The sequence below is a fragment of the Puma concolor genome, chromosome A1 (genome assembly GCF_028749965.1).
Source record: "Puma concolor isolate L17-30 chromosome A1, mPumCon1.1.hap2, whole genome shotgun sequence".
Taxonomy (NCBI): Eukaryota; Metazoa; Chordata; class Mammalia; order Carnivora; family Felidae; genus Puma; species Puma concolor.
This window is the reverse complement of record NC_141667.1, coordinates 192,177,011-192,199,333: the sequence shown is the minus strand read 5'-3', so window position 1 is coordinate 192,199,333 and position 22,323 is coordinate 192,177,011. Positions and strand designations below refer to the sequence as shown.

Genomic DNA, 22,323 nt, shown 5'->3' with positions numbered 1-22,323 from the left:
GGTTGTCTTTTTCTTTTTATATTCTTCAAGAAAAGGCTTCTTTGGGAAAGAGGTTGAAAATTGGTAACCAACAATGGACTTTCATAAATATTTCTATAAATTACCTTTGTTATCTGATTCTTTTTTTTTTAATCGAGAGAGAGGGGGAGAAAGTGAGCAAGCGTGGGGGGTGTGGAGAGAGAGAGAGAGGGAATTCTATGAGGGGCAGAGAGAGAGAGAAGCGGGGCTCACCTGAAGTGGGACTCGTGTTCACTTCATGCAAGGCTCGTGCTCACCCAAAGCAGGGCTCATGCTCACCTGAAGTGGGCCTTGAGCTCATCCGATGCAGGGCTGGAGCTCACCCGGTGCTGGACTCAAACTCCCGAACCATGAGATCATGACCTGAGTCAAAGTCAGATGCTTAACCAACTGAGCCACCCAGGCGCCCTGTTGTCTGAAAAGAATTATCATGGAACCAATTTTAAGTAGCAATAATCCAGCCTATACAGATTTTGTAAAGAAATCTAACCAAAAGTATCATCTTTCCTACTACAAACAAAGGTAAAACCAATAAGCCAAGGAAACTGTAGCAATGTATTTATTGGAAATGAACTAGACATTACATTAATCGGATGAAGATGTAACAATACATAAAGCATAACTGGGGCAACATTTAAAAAATCACAAAAGAAAAAGAAAGTTCATTTTCAGAAAAAATACTGTATCCAAGACACCTAAATCTCTGAACACCATACATAATACAACTCATGACACTCTGAGTATCCAGAGTAAAATTAACTTTGAACTGAAAGGAAAAGTTTCTTTTCCCAATTTAAAGATTCTTTGGCTACCACCTGTATATAACACACATAAGGTAATTTCCATCACCAGACAGTAACTAGATGATATCTGTCATATTCCTCACAGGAAAACCTCACCTACAAATAGAGAAATTTGGGGGAATCCAAGAAACAAATCAGCTGAAAACCCCAACTTAATAGGGTACCTAGAATCAACATTTCCTAAAACTAGAAACTGCGGTAACTTTCCTAATAAGACTTTATTTTCTTTTTTAGAAAAACTGCCTGGATTAGAGGGCATGCTGATCTGTAACAGGAATCATTACATTTATACTAAGTAATGGTGTAAAGGCAGGGGGTTCAGATGTTTATCATCTGCTCTTCAAGGTTTTCCCAAACCTCGAGAGCTTTGCTCTTTCTCTATAATATACTGTAGCTTGTGTATAAAAAAAACCCCTCTGAAGAAAATTATCCTAGATAATCCATCTGTGATAAGTACTGCAAAAAGCAGTGATGATAAATATTGTTTGGAGAGGCAAAAATGCTGCATCAACTTTCAGAGGCACTATCATAGACTCATCTCAAATGGAGAACTGCAGGTGTGTTCTGAAAATTACTTTTCTTCCATATACCCAACATGCATGAATGTCCTCTATTAAGCTGTAGCCTGAGGAAGCTGGGAGTTCAAATACAGAATTGTAGATCTTAGAAAGGGCCTGGTGCCACTTGTCACTTCTCTCCAGTGGATTTCAACAGTTTATTCTCAAACATTTCACAATTCCCCCAAACTTTCACATACAAGGGAAAGATGATCAAGAGATTAGATTCTGTCCGTTGGCAACTACAATAAAAAAATGTGTCAATATAGGGGCGCCTGGGTGGCTCAGTCGGTTAAGCGGCCGACTTTGGCTCAGGTCATGATCTCGCAGTCCGTGAGTTCGAGCCCCGTGTTGGGCTCTGTGCTGACAGCTCAGAGCCTGGAGCCTGTTTCGGATTCTGTGTCTCCCTCTCTCTGACCCTCCCCCGTTCATGCTCTGTCTCTGTCTCAAAAATAAATGCTAAAAAAAAAAATGTGTCAATACAGCATATTATCTTTAGAAAACCAATTATGATCGCATTTCCCTATCTTTCATTGCAGGTAGAGAGAACTAAATTAGGAGTTCCCATTTGTGGGAAAATGCCAAATCCTTGTCACCAATTGTGGCACCAAGTAAAAGGGAGTCCATTCACAACTATAAGCAGTAATTTAAATTAAAAAAGTAGAAAGTTGATCTAGACAATTTAGGTCCTAAATTAAATTTTGGAAGCCTGATATTTTTAGTTTGAGTAATAATGCTGGTCTAATTTGCTAGAAAACTAGCAACATTCTTTTTCACCTTGAGCTGGGTGGGTAGACTCCACTATGATGTCTTGCTTTCTCCTTAACACACATCCAAAGTAATGCCTCACCTGACTCAAAATGCATGTAGACACAACATGCTAGTTGGCACAAAGCTGGCAGGGGAGGAAGGCCCCCACCTTCCTGAAAAATCCATAGGAGCATGATTGGCAATCAGATATACATAATGTCAGTAGATTTTAAGACAGATATACATAAAGTTACACAAATGTTTCTACCTCTCCACCACTGAGTGAAACATGCTGCTCTTTGGAGAAAAAAATACATTCATTTTTTTCAAGTATATTTCAATATACAAAGATGCTCTAAGCTTTGTTTCACTACAAAGACAAAATGATTTCACATATGTCCAAGGGGAATTTCATTTTAACTTCCCTTTGGTGGGGGTTTCATGAAGTTCTGATTTAAAAAAATTCACTAAATATACATCTACTCTTTTGATCTGAAAGCATGAACTGTTTGTGTCCATTTTATATATATGTACATAGTCAATACCAACAACAGAAAAAACCAGTCTACATATGTACAATGGCTTAGGATTGGCGTACTCTAGTAAGACCGAGGTCCACCAGCTAGGACACGGGCGCAGCACCAGACTCAAGTGGTTCTGTCAGCTCTGGTGTCCAGCGCTGGGCCAGCAGCATACAGACTCTTCCTTTCCTCCGCTCTAAGAGCATGTTCTGCTGAGAGGGCACTTCTTCAGTTATGGCTTGTTTCCTGTCTTGGCTTTGTTGTTAGGGTTGCAGTTGAGGTCCCTCAGCAGAAATTCACAATTGGCGAGCGCATCGGTGGGCAGCAGCTTCCGGATCTGCTCCACTGTCTTTTGATAAGCCATTTTCTCTTGTTCCAGAGTCCGGATTAAAGACTTCATTTTGGTCTCTCTGGTCAAAAGGTTTTCCAGATTGGATTCCAAGGTCTGGATTTTAGCATGGGCTAACTGTTTGGGGGAAAGGAAAAACAATGCAAATTCTTCCAAATCAAAAATCTGAAGACTCTGGTTCCTCATCAGACCAGCATCCCGACCTTACATGTATTAACCAATCATATCATATTACTTAATGAATAAAATAGTGTGTGAAACAAATACTTTGAAACCCTTCATGAAATGGATATTTTTCAATTGCTCTAAAATAAAACTGTAGTACCAACAAAATACATCTCATTTCACTGAATACACCAAAATGCAGTATTAAATCAGCATCCTACAGTGGCAGGGCCACTGGAGTGAGTGGGATCTGGATGAAGGAGAAAAAGGAGATTCCTGATGCTTCCTGGAGGTGCTAAACGAGGATTTTCACCCTCTGACTAGAAATATAGGGTTTTCTAAACACATACTTTGGATCCTATCAGTTTCAGTTGGTGTCAGGGGTTCCCACATAACTTGGGAACCAAGACGTGATAATGATATTTAACTGTCAATGAGAAAGTCTGGGGAGCACCACCTGGGTGACTCAGTTGGTTGAGCATCCAGTTTCAGCTTAGGTAATCATCTCGTGGATCGTGAGTTCAAGCCCCATGTAGGGTTCTGTGCTGACAGCTCAGAGCCTGGAGCCTGCTTCAGATTCTGTGACTCACTCTCTCTCTGCCCCTCCCCTGCTCATGCTCTCTCTCTCTCTCTCTCTCTCTCTCTCCCCCCCCCTCTCAAAAATAAATAAACATTAAAAAAAGAAAAAGTCTGTAACCATTAATAAAAGTCATTATAGGGATGTCTGGGTGGCTCAGCCATTTAAGCATCTGACTCTGGATTTTGGCTCACATCATGATCTCACTGTATGGGATGGAGCCCTGCATCAGGCTCCATACTGACAGCACAGAGCCTGCTTGGGATTCTCTTTCTCCCTCTGCCCTTCCCCCACTCACACATGTGCACTCTCTCAAAATAAATAAATAAACTTTTTTAAAAAAAGTCATTATAAAATGGGTCCAAACCCACTTTCCCTAATAAGGAAGTGCTCAATTAATCACCATTGAAGCATCGGGTAATAATATTTTCTTTTTTAAAGTAGACAATGTTGTCTCTTTCTTTGAATAGGCATGTAATTTTCTGTAGGCAGAGGCTAATGGAAGATGAAGTGAACGAAGTCAGTGTTCCTATTCTTGGAGCAATTACTCTAGAGACTCCTCATTTTTAAAAAATTTTTAATGTTAATTTTGAGATAAAGAGAGACACACAGAGCAAGCAGACGAAGGGCAGAAAGAGAGAGGAGGATACAGAATCTGAAGCAGGCTCCAGGCTCTGTGCTGTCAGCACAGAGTCCAACGTGGGGCTCAAACCCATGAACTACGAGATCATGACCTGAGCTGAAGTTGGATGCTTAACTGACTGCACCACCCAGACAGCCAAGAGATCCCTCATTTCTAAGGCTTTCTCTCCTAGTCATTCTTGTCAGAGGACTCACCATATAGAAACAGAGTTTTAGTGGTCTCTAGTTTGGGGACAGGTGTCATTCTGGAAAATGGGGGGTAAACAGAAACCAAGGAGCCATGAGACGCTTAAGCTCCAACTCTGAACACATTTTCCCCCACCCCTCAGAAGGTTCTCCTTCTAACCTCCCCTCCACCAATCACTCTCAAACCCTGCCCCTCAGGGCTTGGCTATACAGCACTTATCATACAAGTTACAGGTGCAGAATATTAGTTTATAGTAACTTGCTTATTGCATTTGTAAATACACATTTATAAATACATATATATTATTTTATATTCCCAAATAATTGTAAACTTGATGGCAGGGACTATGTGTTACATGTTTTCATTCAATTCTCTCTAAAATGCTTCCTTTTCTTTCCATTTCACTGAGTTTTACTCTAGACAATTTCTACTGCAAATCATTTCTGCAAATGATTTCTAGCTGATCTCCACACCTTCTCTCCCCATTCAAATCTGTCCTCATCAAGGTTTCCACACTGATCTTTTGAAAGTACAGTTCAAAAACCCTGAGAGATTTCCTTCTCAGCAGGATTAAAACCATGCTCTTCTGTTTGACACTGAAAGTTATCTACAGTTCTGCCTCCATCACATTCATCCCATCTCTCCCAAACATAAACCTTAGACCCCAAGATTACTCTGCTGCTCTGCCCTGTCTTCCTCATTCATACCAACCCCCCCACCCCCATTCATTTCTCCCACCAATCCCTCAGGTCCAGCTCAAGCCCCAAGGCCTCCAGAGCTCTCTCAATTCCCCATATTCAACCCCTCCTCCCCTGAATGTAGCCAAATATGTGCAACACCCTATAGGTATTTAACCAGATTCTGCCTAGAATTGTCATTTAATATTTTGTGAGTGTAAAATTTCTCTCCCAAGTGATTTTGAAGTTTATATGGGCATCTGTAGCCCCCAGAACACTTGGACGCAGTCTGCCACACAGACCCTCTGTCAGCAATGGTTCACTCTATGTAACATCTCTGCCATTCCTTGTATATCATTCCATGCATGGAGAAGGCAGTCAAGTGCTTTTTTGATCAAATCTTTATAGGGAGAGGGAAGATGGCGGCGTAGGAGGACGCTGGGCTCACCGCGCGTCCTGCTGATCACTTAGATTCCACCTACACCTGCCTAAATAACCCAGAAAACCACCAGAGGATTAGCAGAACGGAGTCGCCGGAGCCAAGCGCAGACGAGAGGCCCACGGAAGAGGGTAGGAAGGGCGGCGAGGCGGTGCGCGCTCCACGGACTGGCGGGAGGGAGCCGGGGCGGAGGGGCGGCTCACCGGCCAAGCAGAGCCCCCGAGTCTGGCTTGCAAAAAGCGGAGGGGCCTGACGGACTGTGTTCCGACAGCAAGCGCGACTTAGCGTCTGGGAGGTCATAAGTTAACAGCTCTGCTCAGAAAGCGGGAAGGCTGGAGGACAAAGGGAAGGAGAGCTGCTGAGCCCCCGGACGACAGAGCTCAGTTTGGTGGGGAACAAAGGCGCTCGCCAGCGCCATCTCCCCCGCCCATCCCCCAGCCAAAATCCCAAAGAGAACCAGTTCCTGCCAGGGAACTTGCTCGCTCCGCGCAAACACCCAACTCTGCGCTTCTGCGGAGCCAAACCTCCGGCAGCGGATCTGACTCCCTCCTGCTGCCACAGGGCCCCTCCTGAAGAGGATCACCTAAGGAGAAGCAAGCTAAGCCTGCCCCTCCTGCCCCTGTGCACCTTGCCTACCCACCCCAGCTAAGACGCCAGATCCCCAGCATCACAAGCCTGGCAGTCTGCAAGTAGCCCAGACAGGCCACCCCACCCCACAGTGAATCCCGCCCCTAGGAGAGGGGAAGAGAAGGCACGCACCAGTCTGACTGTGGCCCCAGCGGTGGGCTGGGGGCAGACATCAGGTCTGACTGCGGCTCCGCCCACCAACTCCAGTTATACACCACAGCACAGGGGAAGTGCCCTGCAGGTCCTCACCACGCCAGGGACTATCCAAAATGACCAAGCGGAAGAATTCCCCTCAGAAGAATCTCCAGGAAATAACAACAGCTAATGAGCTGATCAAAAAGGATTTAAATAATATAACAGAAAGTGAATTTAGAATAATAGTCATAAAATTAATCGCTGGGCTTGAAAACAGTATAGCTGACAGCAGAGAATCTCTTGCTACAGAGATCAAGGGACTAAGGAACAGTCACGAGGAGCTGAAAAACGCTTTAAACGAAATGCATAACAAAATGGAAACCACCACAGCTCGGATTGAAGAGGCAGAGGAGAGAATAGGTGAACTAGAAGATAAAGTTATGGAAAAAGAGGAAGCTGAGAAAAAGAGAGATAAAAAAATCCAGGAGTACGAGGGGAAAATTAGAGAACTAAGTGATACACTAAAAAGAAATAATATACGCATTATTGGTATCCCAGAGGAGGAAGAGAGAGGGAAAGGTGCTGAAGGGGTACTTGAAGAAATAATAGCTGAGAACTTCCCTGAACTGGGGAAGGAAAAAGGCATTGAAATCCAAGAGGCACAGAGAACTCCCTTCAGACGTAACTTGAATCGATCTTCTGCACGACATATCATAGTGAAACTGGCAAAATACAAGGATAAAGAGAAAATTTTGAAAGCAGCAAGGGGTAAACGTGCCCTCACATATAAAGGGAGACCTATAAGACTCGTGACTGATCTCTCTTTTGAAACTTGGCAGGCCAGAAAGAATTGGCACGAGATTTTCAGTGTGCTAGACAGAAAAAATATGCAGCCGAGAATCCTTTATCCAGCAAGTCTGTCATTTAGAATCGAAGGAGAGATAAAGGTCTTCCCAAACAAACAAAAACTGAAGGAATTTGTCACCACTAAACCAGCCCTACAAGAGATCCTAAGGGGGACCCTGTGAGACAAAGTACCAGAGACATCACTACAAGCATAAAAAACATACAGACATCACAATGACTCTAAACCCATATCTTTCTATAATAACACTGAATGTAAATGGATTAAATGCGCCAACCAAAAGACTTAGGGTATCAGAATGGATAAAAAAACAAGACCCATCTATTTGCTGTCTACAAGAGACTCATTTTAGACCTGAGGACACCTTTAGATTGAGAGTGAGGGGATGGAGATCTATTTATCATGCTACTGGAAGCCAAAAGAAAGCTGGAGTAGCCATCCTTATATCAGACAAACTAGATTTTAAATTAAAGGCTGTAACAAGAGATGAAGAAGGACATTATATAATAGTGACAGGGTCTATCCATCAGGAAGAGCTAACAATTATAAACGTCTATGCACCGAATACCGGAGCGCCCAAATATATAAAACAATTACTCATAAACAGAAGCAACTTTATTGATAAGAATGTGGTAATTGCAGGGGACTTTAACACCCCACTTACAGAAATGGATAGATCAACTAGACACACGGTCAATAAAGAAACAAGGGCCCTGAATGAGACATTGGATCAGATGGACTTGACAGATATATTTAGAACTCTGCATCCCAAAGCAACAGAATATACTTTCTTCTCGAGTGCACATGGAACATTCTCCAAGATAGATCATATACTGGGTCACAAAACAGCCCTTCATAAGTTTACAAGAATTGAAATCATACCATGCATACTTTCAGACCACAATGCTATGAAGCTTGAAATCAACCACAGAAAAAAGTCTGGAAAACCTCCAAAAGCATGGAGGTTAAAGAACACCCTACTAACGAATGAGTGGGTCAACCAGGCAATTAGAGAAGAAATTAAAAAATATATGGAAACAAACGAAAATGAAAATACAACAATCCAAACGCTCTGGGACGCAGCAAAGGCAGTCCTGAGAGGAAAATACATTGCAATCCAGGCCTATCTCAAGAAACAAGAAAAATCCCAAATACAAAATCTAACAGCACACCTAAAGGAACTAGAAGCAGAACAGCAAAGGCAGCCTAAACCCAGCAGAAGAAGAGAAATAATAAAGATCAGAGCAGAAATAAACAATATAGAATCTAAAAAAACTGTAGAGCAGATCAACGAAACCAAGAGTTGGTTTTTTGAAAAAATAAACAAAATTGACAAACCTCTAGCCAGGCTTCTCAAAAAGAAAAGGGAGATGACCCAAATAGATAAAATCATGAATGAAAATGGAATGATTACAACCAATCCCTCAGAGATACAAACAATTATCAGGGAATACTATGAAAAATTATATGCCAACAAATTGGACAACCTGGAAGAAATGGACAAATTCCTGAACACCCACACTCTTCCAAAACTCAATCAGGAGGAAATAGAAAGCTTGAACAGACCCATCACCAGCGAAGAAATTGAATCGGTTATCAAAAATCTCCCAACAAATAAGAGTCCAGGACCAGATGGCTTCCCAGGGGAGTTCTACCAGACGTTTAAAGCAGAGATAATACCTATCCTTCTCAAGCTATTCCAAGAAATAGAAAGGGAAGGAAAACTTCCAGACTCATTCTATGAAGCCAGTATTACTTTGATTCCTAAACCAGACAGAGACCCAGTAAAAAAAGAGAACTACCGGCCAATATCCCTGATGAATATGGATGCAAAAATTCTCAATAAGATACTAGCAAATCGAATTCAACGGCATATAAAAAGAATTATTCACCATGATCAAGTGGGATTCATTCCTGGGATGCAGGGCTGGTTCAACATTCGCAAATCAATCAACGTGATACATCACATTAACAAAAAAAAGGAGAAAAACCATATGATCCTGTCAATCGATGCAGAAAAGGCCTTCGACAAAATCCAGCACCCTTTCTTAATAAAAACTCTTGAGAAAGTCGGGATAGAAGGAACATACTTAAAGATCATAAAAGCCATTTATGAAAAGCCCACAGCTAACATCATCCTCAACGGGGAAAAACTGAGAGCTTTTTCCCTGAGATCAGGAACACGACAGGGATGCCCACTCTCACCGCTGTTATTTAACATAGTGCTGGAAGTTCTAGCAACAGCAATCAGACAACAAAAGGAAATCAAAGGCGTCAAAATTGGCAAAGATGAAGTCAAGCTTTCGCTCTTTGCAGATGACATGATATTATACATGGAAAATCCGATAGACTCCACCAAAAGTCTGCTAGAACTGATACATGAATTCAGCAAAGTTGCAGGATACAAAATCAATGTACAGAAATCAGTTGCATTCTTATACACTAACAATGAAGCAACAGAAAGACAAATAAAGAAACTGATCCCATTCACAATTGCACCAAGAAGCATAAAATACCTAGGAATCAATCTAACCAAAGATGTAAAGGATCTGTATGCTGAAAACTATAGAAAGCTTATGAAGGTAATTGAAGAAGATTTAAAGAAATGGAAAGACATTCCCTGCTCATGGATTGGAAGAATAAATATTATCAAAATGTCAATACTACCCAAAGCTATCTACACATTCAATGCAATCCCAATCAAAATTGCACCAGCATTCTTCTCGAAACTAGAACAAGCAATCCTAAAATTCATATGGAACCACAAAAGGCCCCGAATAGCCAAAGTAATTTTGAAGAAGAAGACCAAAGCAGGAGGCATCACAATTCCAGACTTTAGCCTCTACTACAAAGCTGTCATCATCAAGACAGCATGGTATTGGCAGAAAAACAGACACATAGACCAATGGAATAGAATAGAAACCCCAGAACTAGACCCACAAACTTATGGCCAACTCATCTTTGACAAAGCAGGAAAGAACATCCAATGGAAAAAAGACAGTCTCTTTAACAAATGGTGCTGGGAGAACTGGACAGCAACATGCAGAAGGTTGAAACTAGACCACTTTCTCACACCATTCACAAAAATAAACTCAAAATGGATAAAGGACCTGAATGTGAGACAGGAAACCATCAAAACCTTAGAGGAGAAAGCAGGAAAAGACCTCTCTGACCTCAGCCGTAGCAATCTCTTACTCGACACATCCCCAAAGGCAAGGGAATTAAAAGCAAAAGTGAATTGCTGGGACCTTATGAAGATAAAAAGCTTCTGCACAGCAAAGGAAACAACCAACAAAACTAAAAGGCAACCAACGGAATGGGAAAAGATATTTGCAAATGACATATCGGACAAAGGGCTAGTATCCAAAATCTATAAAGAGCTCACCAAACTCCACACCCGAAAAGCAAATAACCCAGTGAAGAAATGGGCAGAAAACATGAATAGACACTTCTCTAAAGAAGACATCCGGATGGCCAACAGGCACATGAAAAGATGTTCAGCGTCGCTCCTTATCAGGGAAATACAAATCAAAACCACACTCAGGTATCACCTCACGCCAGTCAGAGTGGCCAAAATGAACAAATCAGGAGACTATAGATGCTGGAGAGGATGTGGAGAAACGGGAACCCTCTTGCACTGTTGGTGGGAATGCAAATTGGTGCAGCCGCTCTGGAAAGCAGTGTGGAGGTTCCTCAGAAAATTAAAAATAGACCTACCCTATGACCCAGCAATAGCACTGCTAGGAATTTATCCAAGGGACACAGGAGTACTGATGCATAGGGGCACTTGTACCCCAATGTTCATAGCAGCACTCTCAACAATAGCCAAATTATGGAAAGAGCCTAAATGTCCATCAACTGATGAATGGATAAAGAAATTGTGGTTTATATACACAATGGAGTACTACGTGGCAATGAGAAAAAATGAAATATGGCCTTTTGTAGCAACGTGGATGGAACTGGAGAGTGTGATGCTAAGTGAAATAAGCCATACAGAGAAAGACAGATACCATATGGTTTCACTCTTATGTGGATCCTGAGAAACTCAAGAGAAACCCATGGGGGAGGGGAAAAAAAAAAAAAAAAAGAGGTTAGAGTGGGAGAGAGCCAAAGCATAAGAGACTGTTGAGAACTGAGAACAAACTAAGGGTTGATGGGGGGTGGGAGGGAGGAGAGGGTGGGTGATGGGTACTGAGGAGGGCACCTTTTGGGATGAGCACTGGGTGTTGTATGGAAACCAATTTGACAATACATTTCATATATAAAAAAAAAAAAAAAAAAAATCTTTATATCCTTACCTGCAACTTTTCTAGGAGGTCCATGTTTTGTCTTTTCAGTTGGTTATTGGCCCTCTCCAGCTTTTCCAAAGGTTCACTATCCTCACAGGCGTATGAGGATTCCTGAAGCTCATCTTGCAGCACGTGGTATTCCACCTCATATGCATGTAACTGTTTAGAAATATCCATCTCAAAAACCTGCCATGAAAACACAATGGGTTCATCTGGCTTTTAGTATGGATACCAAAATACAGTCTGTGTATCTGGGGTACTTCACATAGATTTCCAAGTGCTTACTAATGAAGAATAATATGGCATATCAAAAGGAAGAAAAACAGATATGACTGTCTATATAATGACAAATGGATTATTTCTACACAACTGAAACATTCTCATAATGAGGCCAAGACGATAGAATAAGTTAATGTTTAAGGGTATTTTGCAACTAAAATATACATAACCCAGTTACTCTCCAAAAATGTAGCATACCAGATACAACATTAGTTACTTGGTAATTCTTACCTATGTGAGAGATAATCTTTGCTGATTCTTACCTCTGTTAGAGATAATCTATGCAAAATTGCATAGGGTATTTCTATAATAAAGAAACCAAAAATACTTCTAGTTACTTGTGAATGGGGTAGACAGGTCTTACACTAAATGCCTTCATCCATTTGCTAATCCTTGTAGGCCTCTATGCATCTCATATTCTACCACACAGAGAATCTTCATAATTGCATTCCCTGAGCACTGCACAGAGCTGTAGGGTTTAACGGGGCTGCCTCTGCTCTCCCATATCGCCACCCCGCAGCAAGACAGTTTGCTTAGAAGTCAGTGGATGGGTAATGGCTCCTTAGTCCAAACTTGCAAGGGAAGGGAGGCAGCAGCTGCCATTTAAGCAATGGTGTCTACACTAACACTGTGGGGAGAAAAGAAACCACAACAAACCTGATTTATTTATCCTACCACGATCAGAGATACTCAAATATTAGAATTTAAATGGGTTGTCTAGACAACCTGGTCATCCCTCTCAAACAAGTATCAGTTTTTCCCTACCTAGTGGGAAATCATGGACACAAGGGACTGTTGCACAACCATTAAAAATGATAGCATGGATCTATATTTATTGGTATGGAAAAAGAGAGGTTGTAATTTGCCCAATGTGACAGAGCTAGTAGGTGGCAGGGCACAAGAACAAGATGTCAAACTCCCTTTCTCTTGCTCTAAACCCTTTTATTGGCCATCCCAAGTGCCTCTAGGAAAGTGGTAAACTTTATCAATACTCATAAACAATTACTGCTTTATCTACAAATCGGAAGCTTGGTCATGCCATCTGAGTAACATCAATATACAACTACCACTTAACCTAGTCCCTGTGAAGAGCCAGGACTAGATACATGGTGTGCTGATTACTCTCCATTTGCTTCCCAGATCCAATTCTCTGCCCTCATCTATTCTGCTGGACCTGGGAGAAAGACCCTTGGGACCTGCATCTCCCTTTCACACCTCCTTTTCTGCTGGCTTCTGGTTGGGTATGGCCCAGGAGAGCAGATGCAGGAAATCAGAAAGAGGAGGAGAGGCTGTATTTCTTCCTTGCTCCTTCCTCGCCTGGCTCACCAAAAGTACAAAAGCTCCAGAAACTCCTCCTGCATAGTTCCAGCACTCACTGGGCCTAAAAACACTATTAGATCCTTCCTCTGCCCCCTCAACACCAGAATATCAACAGCTTCCCTCTGTCACTAGCTCCTGAGCACCTGGACAGCCACACTTGGTTCTCTTAACCCTGCCTAAACCTCTGTAAGTTGGTAGCTTTGTTTAAATCATTAAAGACCATTTCCTGCAAGGGACCCTAATCAATACATGAAGTCTCATTTAAGCTTTGTAAAACCTCTCAGATCAGTACTGACCTATTTGAGAAGTAAGAATACAAGGGTTCAGAAGATTAGGGAGATGTGTACAAGCCCACCAACTAATAAAAAAGCTAGAGGCTGACGTAAATCCAATACTAATTCCAAAGCCTAGGCTCTTGCCACATGTACTCCTTATATATCTTACATTTTTTTTTTCGAGAAAGAAAGGGGGTGAGGGGCTGAGGAAGAGGGAGAGAAAGAATCCCAAGCAGGCCCTAAGCCCAGTGCAGAGCCCTACATGGGGCTCGATCTCACGACTGCAAGATCATGACCTGAGCCAAAATCAAGAGTAGGATGCTCAACCGACTGAGCCACCCAGGCACCCCCATGTACTCCTTATATATTTAAGTAAGTCTCATTTTTATTTTATTTATTTATTTACTTATTTATTTAGTCAGTCTTCCTAACTCTGTCAGCTCTGTCTTCAGTCTTACCATTGGTCTAAATTGAAATTCACCAAACACTTCTTATGTAGCACTGAACCACTTTTCCTGTGCATAGCCACACAGGCAGTTTCACAATGTAGAAACTTCACAATAATCTCACTTCCAAATAAAATAAATCTGATGAAATTAAAAAAAATCTATCAAGCAAATCTAAGTCTTTATACTAAAGCATTTTTAATATATATTTAGTAGAGAAACTGCTGAGTGATCTTATATCTTGCCTTTATCATTTTAATCATACCTGGGTAATAATTTTTTCCATTTCAGATGTATTCATATCAGGTAGCGTGGTTTTAAGAAACTCGACAATACTTTCAAAGTTCTCACATTCCATTATAAGTGTCTCCTGGCTGCTCAGCAGACTAAGCGCAACCTTAAATATAACTTCAGTTCCCTGAAGAAAAATAATATCTAAAAAAAAAGAGATACGATTTTCATGATCAAAATTATGCATCCACTATTGTAAAAAGTACAATACACTCTTTGTGTTAATGGATTTTTGTGTTTCTTGTGGTGGTGTTGTTTTTAATGCAGTGGAATCACAAAATATTCTACAAAAGAATATGGTCAAAATCACCTAGATTAAAAAAATATATATGACTGAAACCAACAAACAGATGTTTAACTATTCTTCTTACTTCTTTAGGAATGTCAGATAAGGCCAGAGAAAAAGGTTAATTATATATCTCTTTGTCTACGTATTTATAATTTTTATTATTTATTTATTTATTTTTAAATGTTTGTTTATTTTTGAGAGAGAGACAGACAGAGCATGAGCAGGGAGGGGCGGAGAGAGAGGGAGACACAGAATCTGAAGCAGGCTCCAAGATGTCAGCACAGAGCCCAATGCGGGGCTCAAACCCACGGACTGTGAGATCATGACCTAAGCTGAAGTTGGATTCTTAACCAACTGAGCCACCCAGGTGCCCCTATGTATTTATAATTTTTAGTGGCAAATTCAGTGGAGACTAGGTAAACCTAAAGATGTTTATTCAACTGATACTTCAATTTTGTTTCCCAAGACTAATACAAAAACAAATCAGCATAACCAATTCGTACTACTTAAATTCTTATTACCATAATAAAAAAGTAAATGCACCATCCACATACAATTAAACCTATATCAGAGCAGGAAATTAAAAAAAAAAAAAAACTTTAAAAGAAAAATCAAAAGTAATATATAACCTAAATCAGAAGTGAAAGAGAAAAAAAAAGAAAACCTACCCTAACTCTGAACTCTGCTTCCTAACAAATACAAACAGGCAATAGTTTTGAAAGTACCAGATATTTCTATATGAAAGGTTCAATCTTTGCCACTCTGGAATCAGTAATATGTAATAAGCAAGGGAGTCCTTAGAAAACAGGGAACTGTGACTTTGGCTCATGCATCTTTCCCTTTCCTGACTACCTCTATTCTCTACTAAATTCAAAGAAAAGGACTGAGCAGCTACTGCAGAGCTGACAGCATCAGTCATATTTTCATTGCAAAAAAAAAAGACCTGGGGAGGTTTGTTTCTTGAGCTCTGATATCATATTCCCAAGGTAAGTCAAAGAGAGATGCTTTCAAACATTGTTTTATCATTTTGATTTGGTAAATTATTCTGAGAAGAAAAAATATATAGATCTTGAGAAGAATATATATATATATAATGAATGAGAGGATTTTAAAAGACCCCAAAATAGGAACCCAACCCCTACCCAAAAACTAAACTGGAGAGAAGCAATCAAGTATTTCAATAAAGAAGAGAAATTTGGTGAACATTTGATTCTGCACATCTTCATTTTTCTCTTTTGCTGCACTTTGTCCAAAGACCATATTACACTAATGCACTGTTTAACTTTTTAAACCACAGCCCCCAAAAAGAAACTATATACTGTAATCTGGTGCATGTGTACATATTACACATATATCTTCAAAACTGAAGCTTATCCAAACATTTTCCTTACCATTTGATATACTCTGATATTTTTGTTGTATTCCATTTTCACTCATTTTTTTTTTCTAATACTGGTAATAATCTACAATTGGGCCAAATACAATTTGACAAAGAGCTCCAATTTAGCAAAGGCAAAGTTACAAATATCACCATGGATACAAGATAAGCAGAATGTAAAAACTGTAGCAGCTCTTTCTGGGGTCACAGAGGTCCTAAACATCTTTAAGAACAAACCTCTAATAAAGAGTTGTTTTTATTTATTTTTTATTTGTTTGCTTTTTATTTTTTTTTATTTTTTTTTTTTAATTTTTTTTTTCAACGTTTATTTATTTTTGGGATAGAGAGAGACAGAGCATGAACGGGGGAGGGGCAGAGAGAGAGGGAGACACAGAATGGGAAACAGGCTCCAGGCTCTGAGCCATCAGCCCAGAGCCTGACGCGGGGCTCGAACTCACGGACCGCGAGATCTGACCTGGCTGAAGTCGGACGCTTAACCGACTGCGCCACCCAGGCGCCCCTGTTTGCTTTTTAAATAATGGATTAGATAAACATAACCAAAGACTTTTGAATAGATTTAAGGGCCCCCAAAAGATGCATGAACCATGTCATACTCTCTTTTTATTCTTGGTGCCTAACAATGTGATGAAGCAGAAGGAACTCAGTAACTAGCCCCACGCCTTACCGGCCATGTTTAGTGCTGTTACCCTGAGCCACCCAGTCTTAGAGACTGATGCCAGCACTGCACTGGCATGGAAGGAGAGTCACTTAAGCAACAAAACAGGAATTTCAGTTACCCTATTAACAAAATCAGACTGTCATTAGAAATCACATTGATATAGGTTACATCCATTGACTCAACCAGAAAACATGTTTCTCTCTGTTTTGAATTAGTGTTGAAGGAGATAATGGGGAAGTAAAAACAAAAATAAAAACTGAGCTAAGAAGCATGTGTATAAAAAAATATGGAAAATGATATGTAGTAAGTCCTTAGTTTGGATTAAAAAAAAACTTCTTCACAGTTTACTCAAATACAGGATCCAATTCTTCTTTCCCTTTAATTTCAATTTCATTTAAGACCAATATGATTTCAAACTACTCTCAGGAAAGAGCCAGGCAAATTTATTAAATTCCATTAGCAATTTGCTTTTCTGTATAACACACGATAAAACAATCAGGCACCACACTGGGGAGAGGGATATTCGTTGGATTAATAACATTGTACCATTTGATCATAGGCATCTCTTACCAAAAACTCTGGCTACAAATCCTAGTGGAAACTGAGAGGCAAACAATGTGAGGAACCAGGGGGCAGCATAAAGACTGGGGCTGATTTCATTTTCTTCAAGATGATTGTAGAGATCTCTGTGATAGTCATGAAGGAGCCTGGACAACTGGTACATTTGAATCTAAAGTTAATTTGGAGAAGAAAAATAAAATATTATGCATTTATCTGTGCATAAAATACACTAACTTTAATTTTATTTACCCCAATATTTAATAACAAAGTCACACATATTCAATACATGAAAGTAGTTAGTATTTTATTTTTATTATGTTAAAGTTGATATTAAAGGGGCGCCTGGGTGGCGCAGTCGGTTAAGCGTCCGACTTCAGCCAGGTCACGATCTCGCGGTCTGTGAGTTCGAGCCCCGCGTCGGGCTCTGGGCGGATGGCTCAGAGCCTGGAGCCTGTTTCCGATTCTGTGTCTCCCTCTCTCTCTGCCCCTCCCCTGTTCATGCTCTGTCTCTCTCTGTCCCCAAAAAAATAAATAAACGCTGAAAAAAAATTTAAAAAAAAAAAAAAAAAAAAAAAAAAAAAGTTGATATTAAAGTCCAAGTTCACTTAGCTGAGGTCATAAAGCAAGTCACTGAGAGTCCATCTGAGATGACTACACAGGTTTCTCTATCATATGTTTTTTGGTGTCACATACATACATGGAAATGGTTGTTTTTCCTCATGTAGGAAGGCACTGCTTTTGGAATTTAATCAGAATTGTCCTGGCTTAGGACTCTCATGGAAGGTCTATTTCAATTTCAGACCAATTCCAGAAAAGCCTCCATTCTAAAGACTCTACATTTAGTTCAGAAGCAAAGTTTGTCTCTGTTTGCTGGGCCCAGCAGCTGAGTTACGATGGAGCTCTGGCTTCGACCCCACCAGGCAACGAGTGCTGCCAGAATGCTGCCTGGCTTAGAATGTTACGGAGGCAGAAGTTTGGGATAGGATTTCTAATATCCAAGGTATTCCAGCAGCATATTTTTTATGAAAAGGGGGATTAAAGCCAAAAGTGCTCTAGTATTAAAAGAAGAAATTATTTCATTCGGTTACTGTTTTATTATTGGTATTTTTAAAAACATTATAAAGGCAGAATTATAGCCTTTAAACTCATATGTCTGTGGTCGCTAAAGGTTAAGGCAGTAGCAAATAATCAACAAATTTGTGAAGTATTTACATTTTTATCCACACAGTAACATCCTGAGTAGTGGTTCCTTGATCAGTTATATCCGTTTGACATTTTAGTGTGAAATGTGTATGCTATTTTATTAAGTCTAGCACAACTTCTTTCACTAGACAATATCATCAAAATGTTACCCTCAGGTAGTTAGCTTTATAAAAACGCATCAAAATAACCGATTATATTGTGAATTCAACAGTTGTTTCCAGAGCGCAAAACTAAAAATCAAAGTACTATATATAAATACGGAAAATTATTTCTTTGATCTTTATCAATAACACATATCTGTGGAAACTAAGGTCCCACACAAACTAAAAGGACAGAAAGAGCCACAGGAAGTCATAGCTATGAAACACAGAGCTTAGCTGCAGTCAAACATAAAGGTTTACAAGAATGCGATTATTATCTCAGTCATGTTGAAAAAAATCATAGATTTCCCTGAGGCCATTTATAATTTAGAAACTAGACATCCTATGTGCCATCAATAGAAGAATTAGTATTTTGGCAGCACAAAAATCAAAGAAGTCTAATTAGCAGGATAAAGAGAAAGCATATTGGCAAAAGCATTCTGTTCTTGTTCTGTTAGGATTGTGACACAGAAGCAATACTTCAACGTTATTTTTTTAAGAACCTTTTTCTTTTCTGCATTCTAAACCAGGAGATCGGAACATTTCTTCCATCAAGGTATATTTACATTAAATTTCTTCTGATAAAAGCAAATAAAAACATAATTCAATCTTCCTTTGAAGGAAACTTTAATAATAAAATGCCATCTGCTAAGAATAAGTAATTCTTCAGTTCTACCATACAGATAACATGGCAACTCTTCCAATGGAAGATTTAGAGTCCGAGGAGGGAGACGTGGAGAGAGATGAGAAAGGTAGAGAAGATGGGGAGAGGGGAGAGCAAAGACGTCAGATAAAAGACACAATGCTTTGACACTCAACACAGAAAACTGCAGCCACAGAACATAAGGAGACAAAGTTAAAAGAGACCTCAACTCCCTCATTTTATGGATAAGGGAACCCAGGCCAAGAACCTGGAGTGTCCACGCTCACACTGTGCAGGTAACCAGAAATCCTACCAAGTGATCCATGCCCACTGCTGTTTCCACTTCTGAAAGTTACATTGATTGGATAAAAAAACACTTTCTGCTCCTGAAGGTGGAAAAGTGTTGTTGTACCTCACTTACAGAGCAAAAAGATCTATTCTCCTGGAATAAGGTCCCCAATCTTGCAGGTTCTACAAATGCTACCAAGATTAAAACATCTTCATTGTCATAATTATGGACATAAAATATTTACTGGCAATTGCAAGTCATACAAATGTGTTAATCCAATTTACATGAATTCTTATGATACCAAACTGATGATTTTTTTAAATTGAAAACAACTGCATTTCTAAATTGAGAACTACATTTATTTATTTACTTATTTATTTATTAGAAAGAGCCCAAGCGGGGAAGAAGGTCAGAGGGAGGGAGAGAGAAAGAGAGAAGAGGGAGAGAGAGAGAGAGAGAGAGGGACAGAGAGAGAGAGGGAGAGAGAGAATCCTAAGCAGGCTCCACACTCAGCACAGAGCCTGATGCTGGGCTTGTTCCCACGACCCTGGAATCATGACCTGAGTGGAAATCAGGTGGCAGAAGTTCAACTGACTGAGCCACCGAGGCACCCCCTGCATCTCTCTTTCCACTTAGGGACCTAAATCAAACACTGCTCACAGGTACTTCCCATTCTTTAATATTTTTAATATTGGCTATCCAAACCTATTTCTGGAAATCAGAGCTACTTAATTCGTTACGAGGGCACCAATGCTTACTATCCAGTATTAGATACTTTAGAAATAAAGTAAAAAATAAAACATTCCATTGTCGTTATTTGACTTGTGGCATGTTAACACACCTGTGAATAGTCATCAACTAGGAATCAAGTCACTATATTTATGGATCGTGATAAAGACCCTTTATATGAACTCACATCTGAAAACCCAATGTTAAGAGGGAAACCCTAGCTCCCTAGCAAAAATTTCATCTTAAAAAAGTAAAGAAGGGGTGCTTGGCACCTGGGTGGCTCAGTCGGTTAAGCCTCTGACTTCGGCTCAGGTCATGATTTCACAGCTTGTGGATTTGAGCCCCATGTCGGGCTGTGTGCTGACAGCTCAGAGCCTGGAGCCTGCTTCAGATTCTGTGTCTCCCTCTCTCTCTGCCCCTCCCCTGTTCATACTGTCTCTCTCTCACTCAAAAATGAATAAATGATAAAAAAAATTTTTTTAAAGAAAATGAATCGCTTCCTCTCCATTGATCCTCTCAAGAAAATACCATTTACTGTAACATTCACAAGGTGAAAACCGAGTCCTTTTTTGCCTGTAGAATGGTAACTAAAATATTAAATGTAAAAACTGATCCTTAGGAACCAGGAAAAGAATATATTTTAAAAGCATTTTTAAAATATTTCACTTCTTATCTACAGCATGATATTATGACTAACAGATCTTGCCTACCTCATTTCAAAGGAGGAGAACTCTGACATTCCTCTCTTGAAAGTCTTCTTTTATATTTTTACTACTAAAAGCTTTAAATTGAAAGGTAGTGGCAGTTGGTGATATCATATCTATAGATAAAATTTAAACTGCTTGTTAGAAACCAATACACTAAGGAAAGGGGAATTTTAACTAGAAAGGAGAAATGTGTAGACAGGGAGTCCGAAATAGGTTGAAGACCGCAGTGGGAGTGAGTACCCCGCTTAAAAGGACTAAAACATCTTAATGGTGCTTCTTCAGTGCATGCTAAGAAAAGCGGACCGAAAACTACCACTGACTTTGGGCACCTTTTCCTCTAGAAGGACCTATCTGACATAAAGATAAAGGAGGAGAGACATGGTAAGTTCAAGAAGAACCATGACACAGATATGTGCCGCTGATGCACTCACAGTAAAAGAATAAGGACATATTTTTAGATTTAAAAAAAAAAAAAAAGATTTGATTCTATTCAATTGACAGGTTGAGGAAAAGTGAATAAAGAAGACTTGATTCTTTCTCTATTTCCACTTGCAGACTTAGGGGAGAGAGACTTAAGTACCCACTACTTTTCTAGAATTGCTCATTTATTCACTTCAGGAACTTTATGGAAGAGTTTTTCTGCATATAGATGTCCTACTCTTACAGGTTTAGCAAAAGTACAAATCCCACATACTAAAACGTCAAAAGAAGTCTCTAAGTTTATACTAATTCCAAGACAATGGGCCCAAATTTCTTTCAGTCTTTTCTAAAATTTGTTTTACTGTTTATTTATTTTTGAGAGAAAGAGAGAGAGGGAGAGTGCGAGTGGGGGAGGGGTAAAGAGAGAGACACACACAGAATCTGAAGCAGGCTCCAGGCTCCAAGATGTCAGCACAGAGCCCGACCTGGGGTTCAAACCCATGAATCACAAGATCATGGACTGAGCCGAAGTCAGACGCTTAACTGAGCCACCCAGGCATTCCCAAATTTCTTTACATCTTAAGTGTAATGTAGAAGAGGGCTAATGCTACAATTTCTGGTAACAGCTCCCCATGTGCCTCACCTGCAGCGACATCATGTCAGGTCTGTACTGTTTGCGGAAGCCCTGGTCATACATGAGGAATTTCAGCATCTCAAAGGCTTGCTCTTCGCTCATGTGCAGAAGCAGGACTCCAGCCACAAAGCTGATCCCCTGACAGTAACCCACTTCTTTGTCCAGCAATGAGTAGGCTTTCAAGAGGTTAAAGAGTGAGAGCTGCCCTGCCCCAAGCTGTGCTGAAAAATAAGGGTGAGTAGGAAATGTCCTTCCTGCAGAGGAAGAGAAAATAAATATTTTTGAGATACCCTGAGCTTTGGAGATAAAAGTGAAATTGCAATGCAGTGATTTCCAGGAAATAAACATTCTTTTCTGAACCAGTGAGAGCTGTGTGGAATACCCATCTAACTAAAACTCTCCAGCAAGTCCTAGGTCCTACCTGCCAGACCACCACCCC

General features: G+C 40.2%; 1 protein-coding gene across 9 annotated transcripts in view; it reads right to left on the bottom strand.

Annotated features, from left to right (window-relative positions):
• Window positions 1–561: 561 nt before the first annotated feature.
• TBC1D4 (TBC1 domain family member 4) overlaps window positions 562–22,323 on the bottom strand; it is a 209,071-nt gene continuing 187,309 nt past the window's right edge. For all 9 annotated transcript variants that reach the window (XM_086710295.1, XM_086710257.1, XM_086710266.1 and 6 more), the window contains 5 exons: window positions 21,894–22,138; window positions 17,129–17,288; window positions 14,187–14,356; window positions 11,611–11,787; window positions 562–3,115 (listed from right to left, as the gene is read on the bottom strand). In XM_086710295.1, coding sequence (XP_086566421.1) covers window positions 2,882–3,115; window positions 11,611–11,787; window positions 14,187–14,356; window positions 17,129–17,288; window positions 21,894–22,138 — 986 coding nt within the window. In that variant the 3' untranslated portion in view covers window positions 562–2,881. The remainder of the gene's footprint in view (window positions 3,116–11,610; window positions 11,788–14,186; window positions 14,357–17,128; window positions 17,289–21,893; window positions 22,139–22,323) is intronic.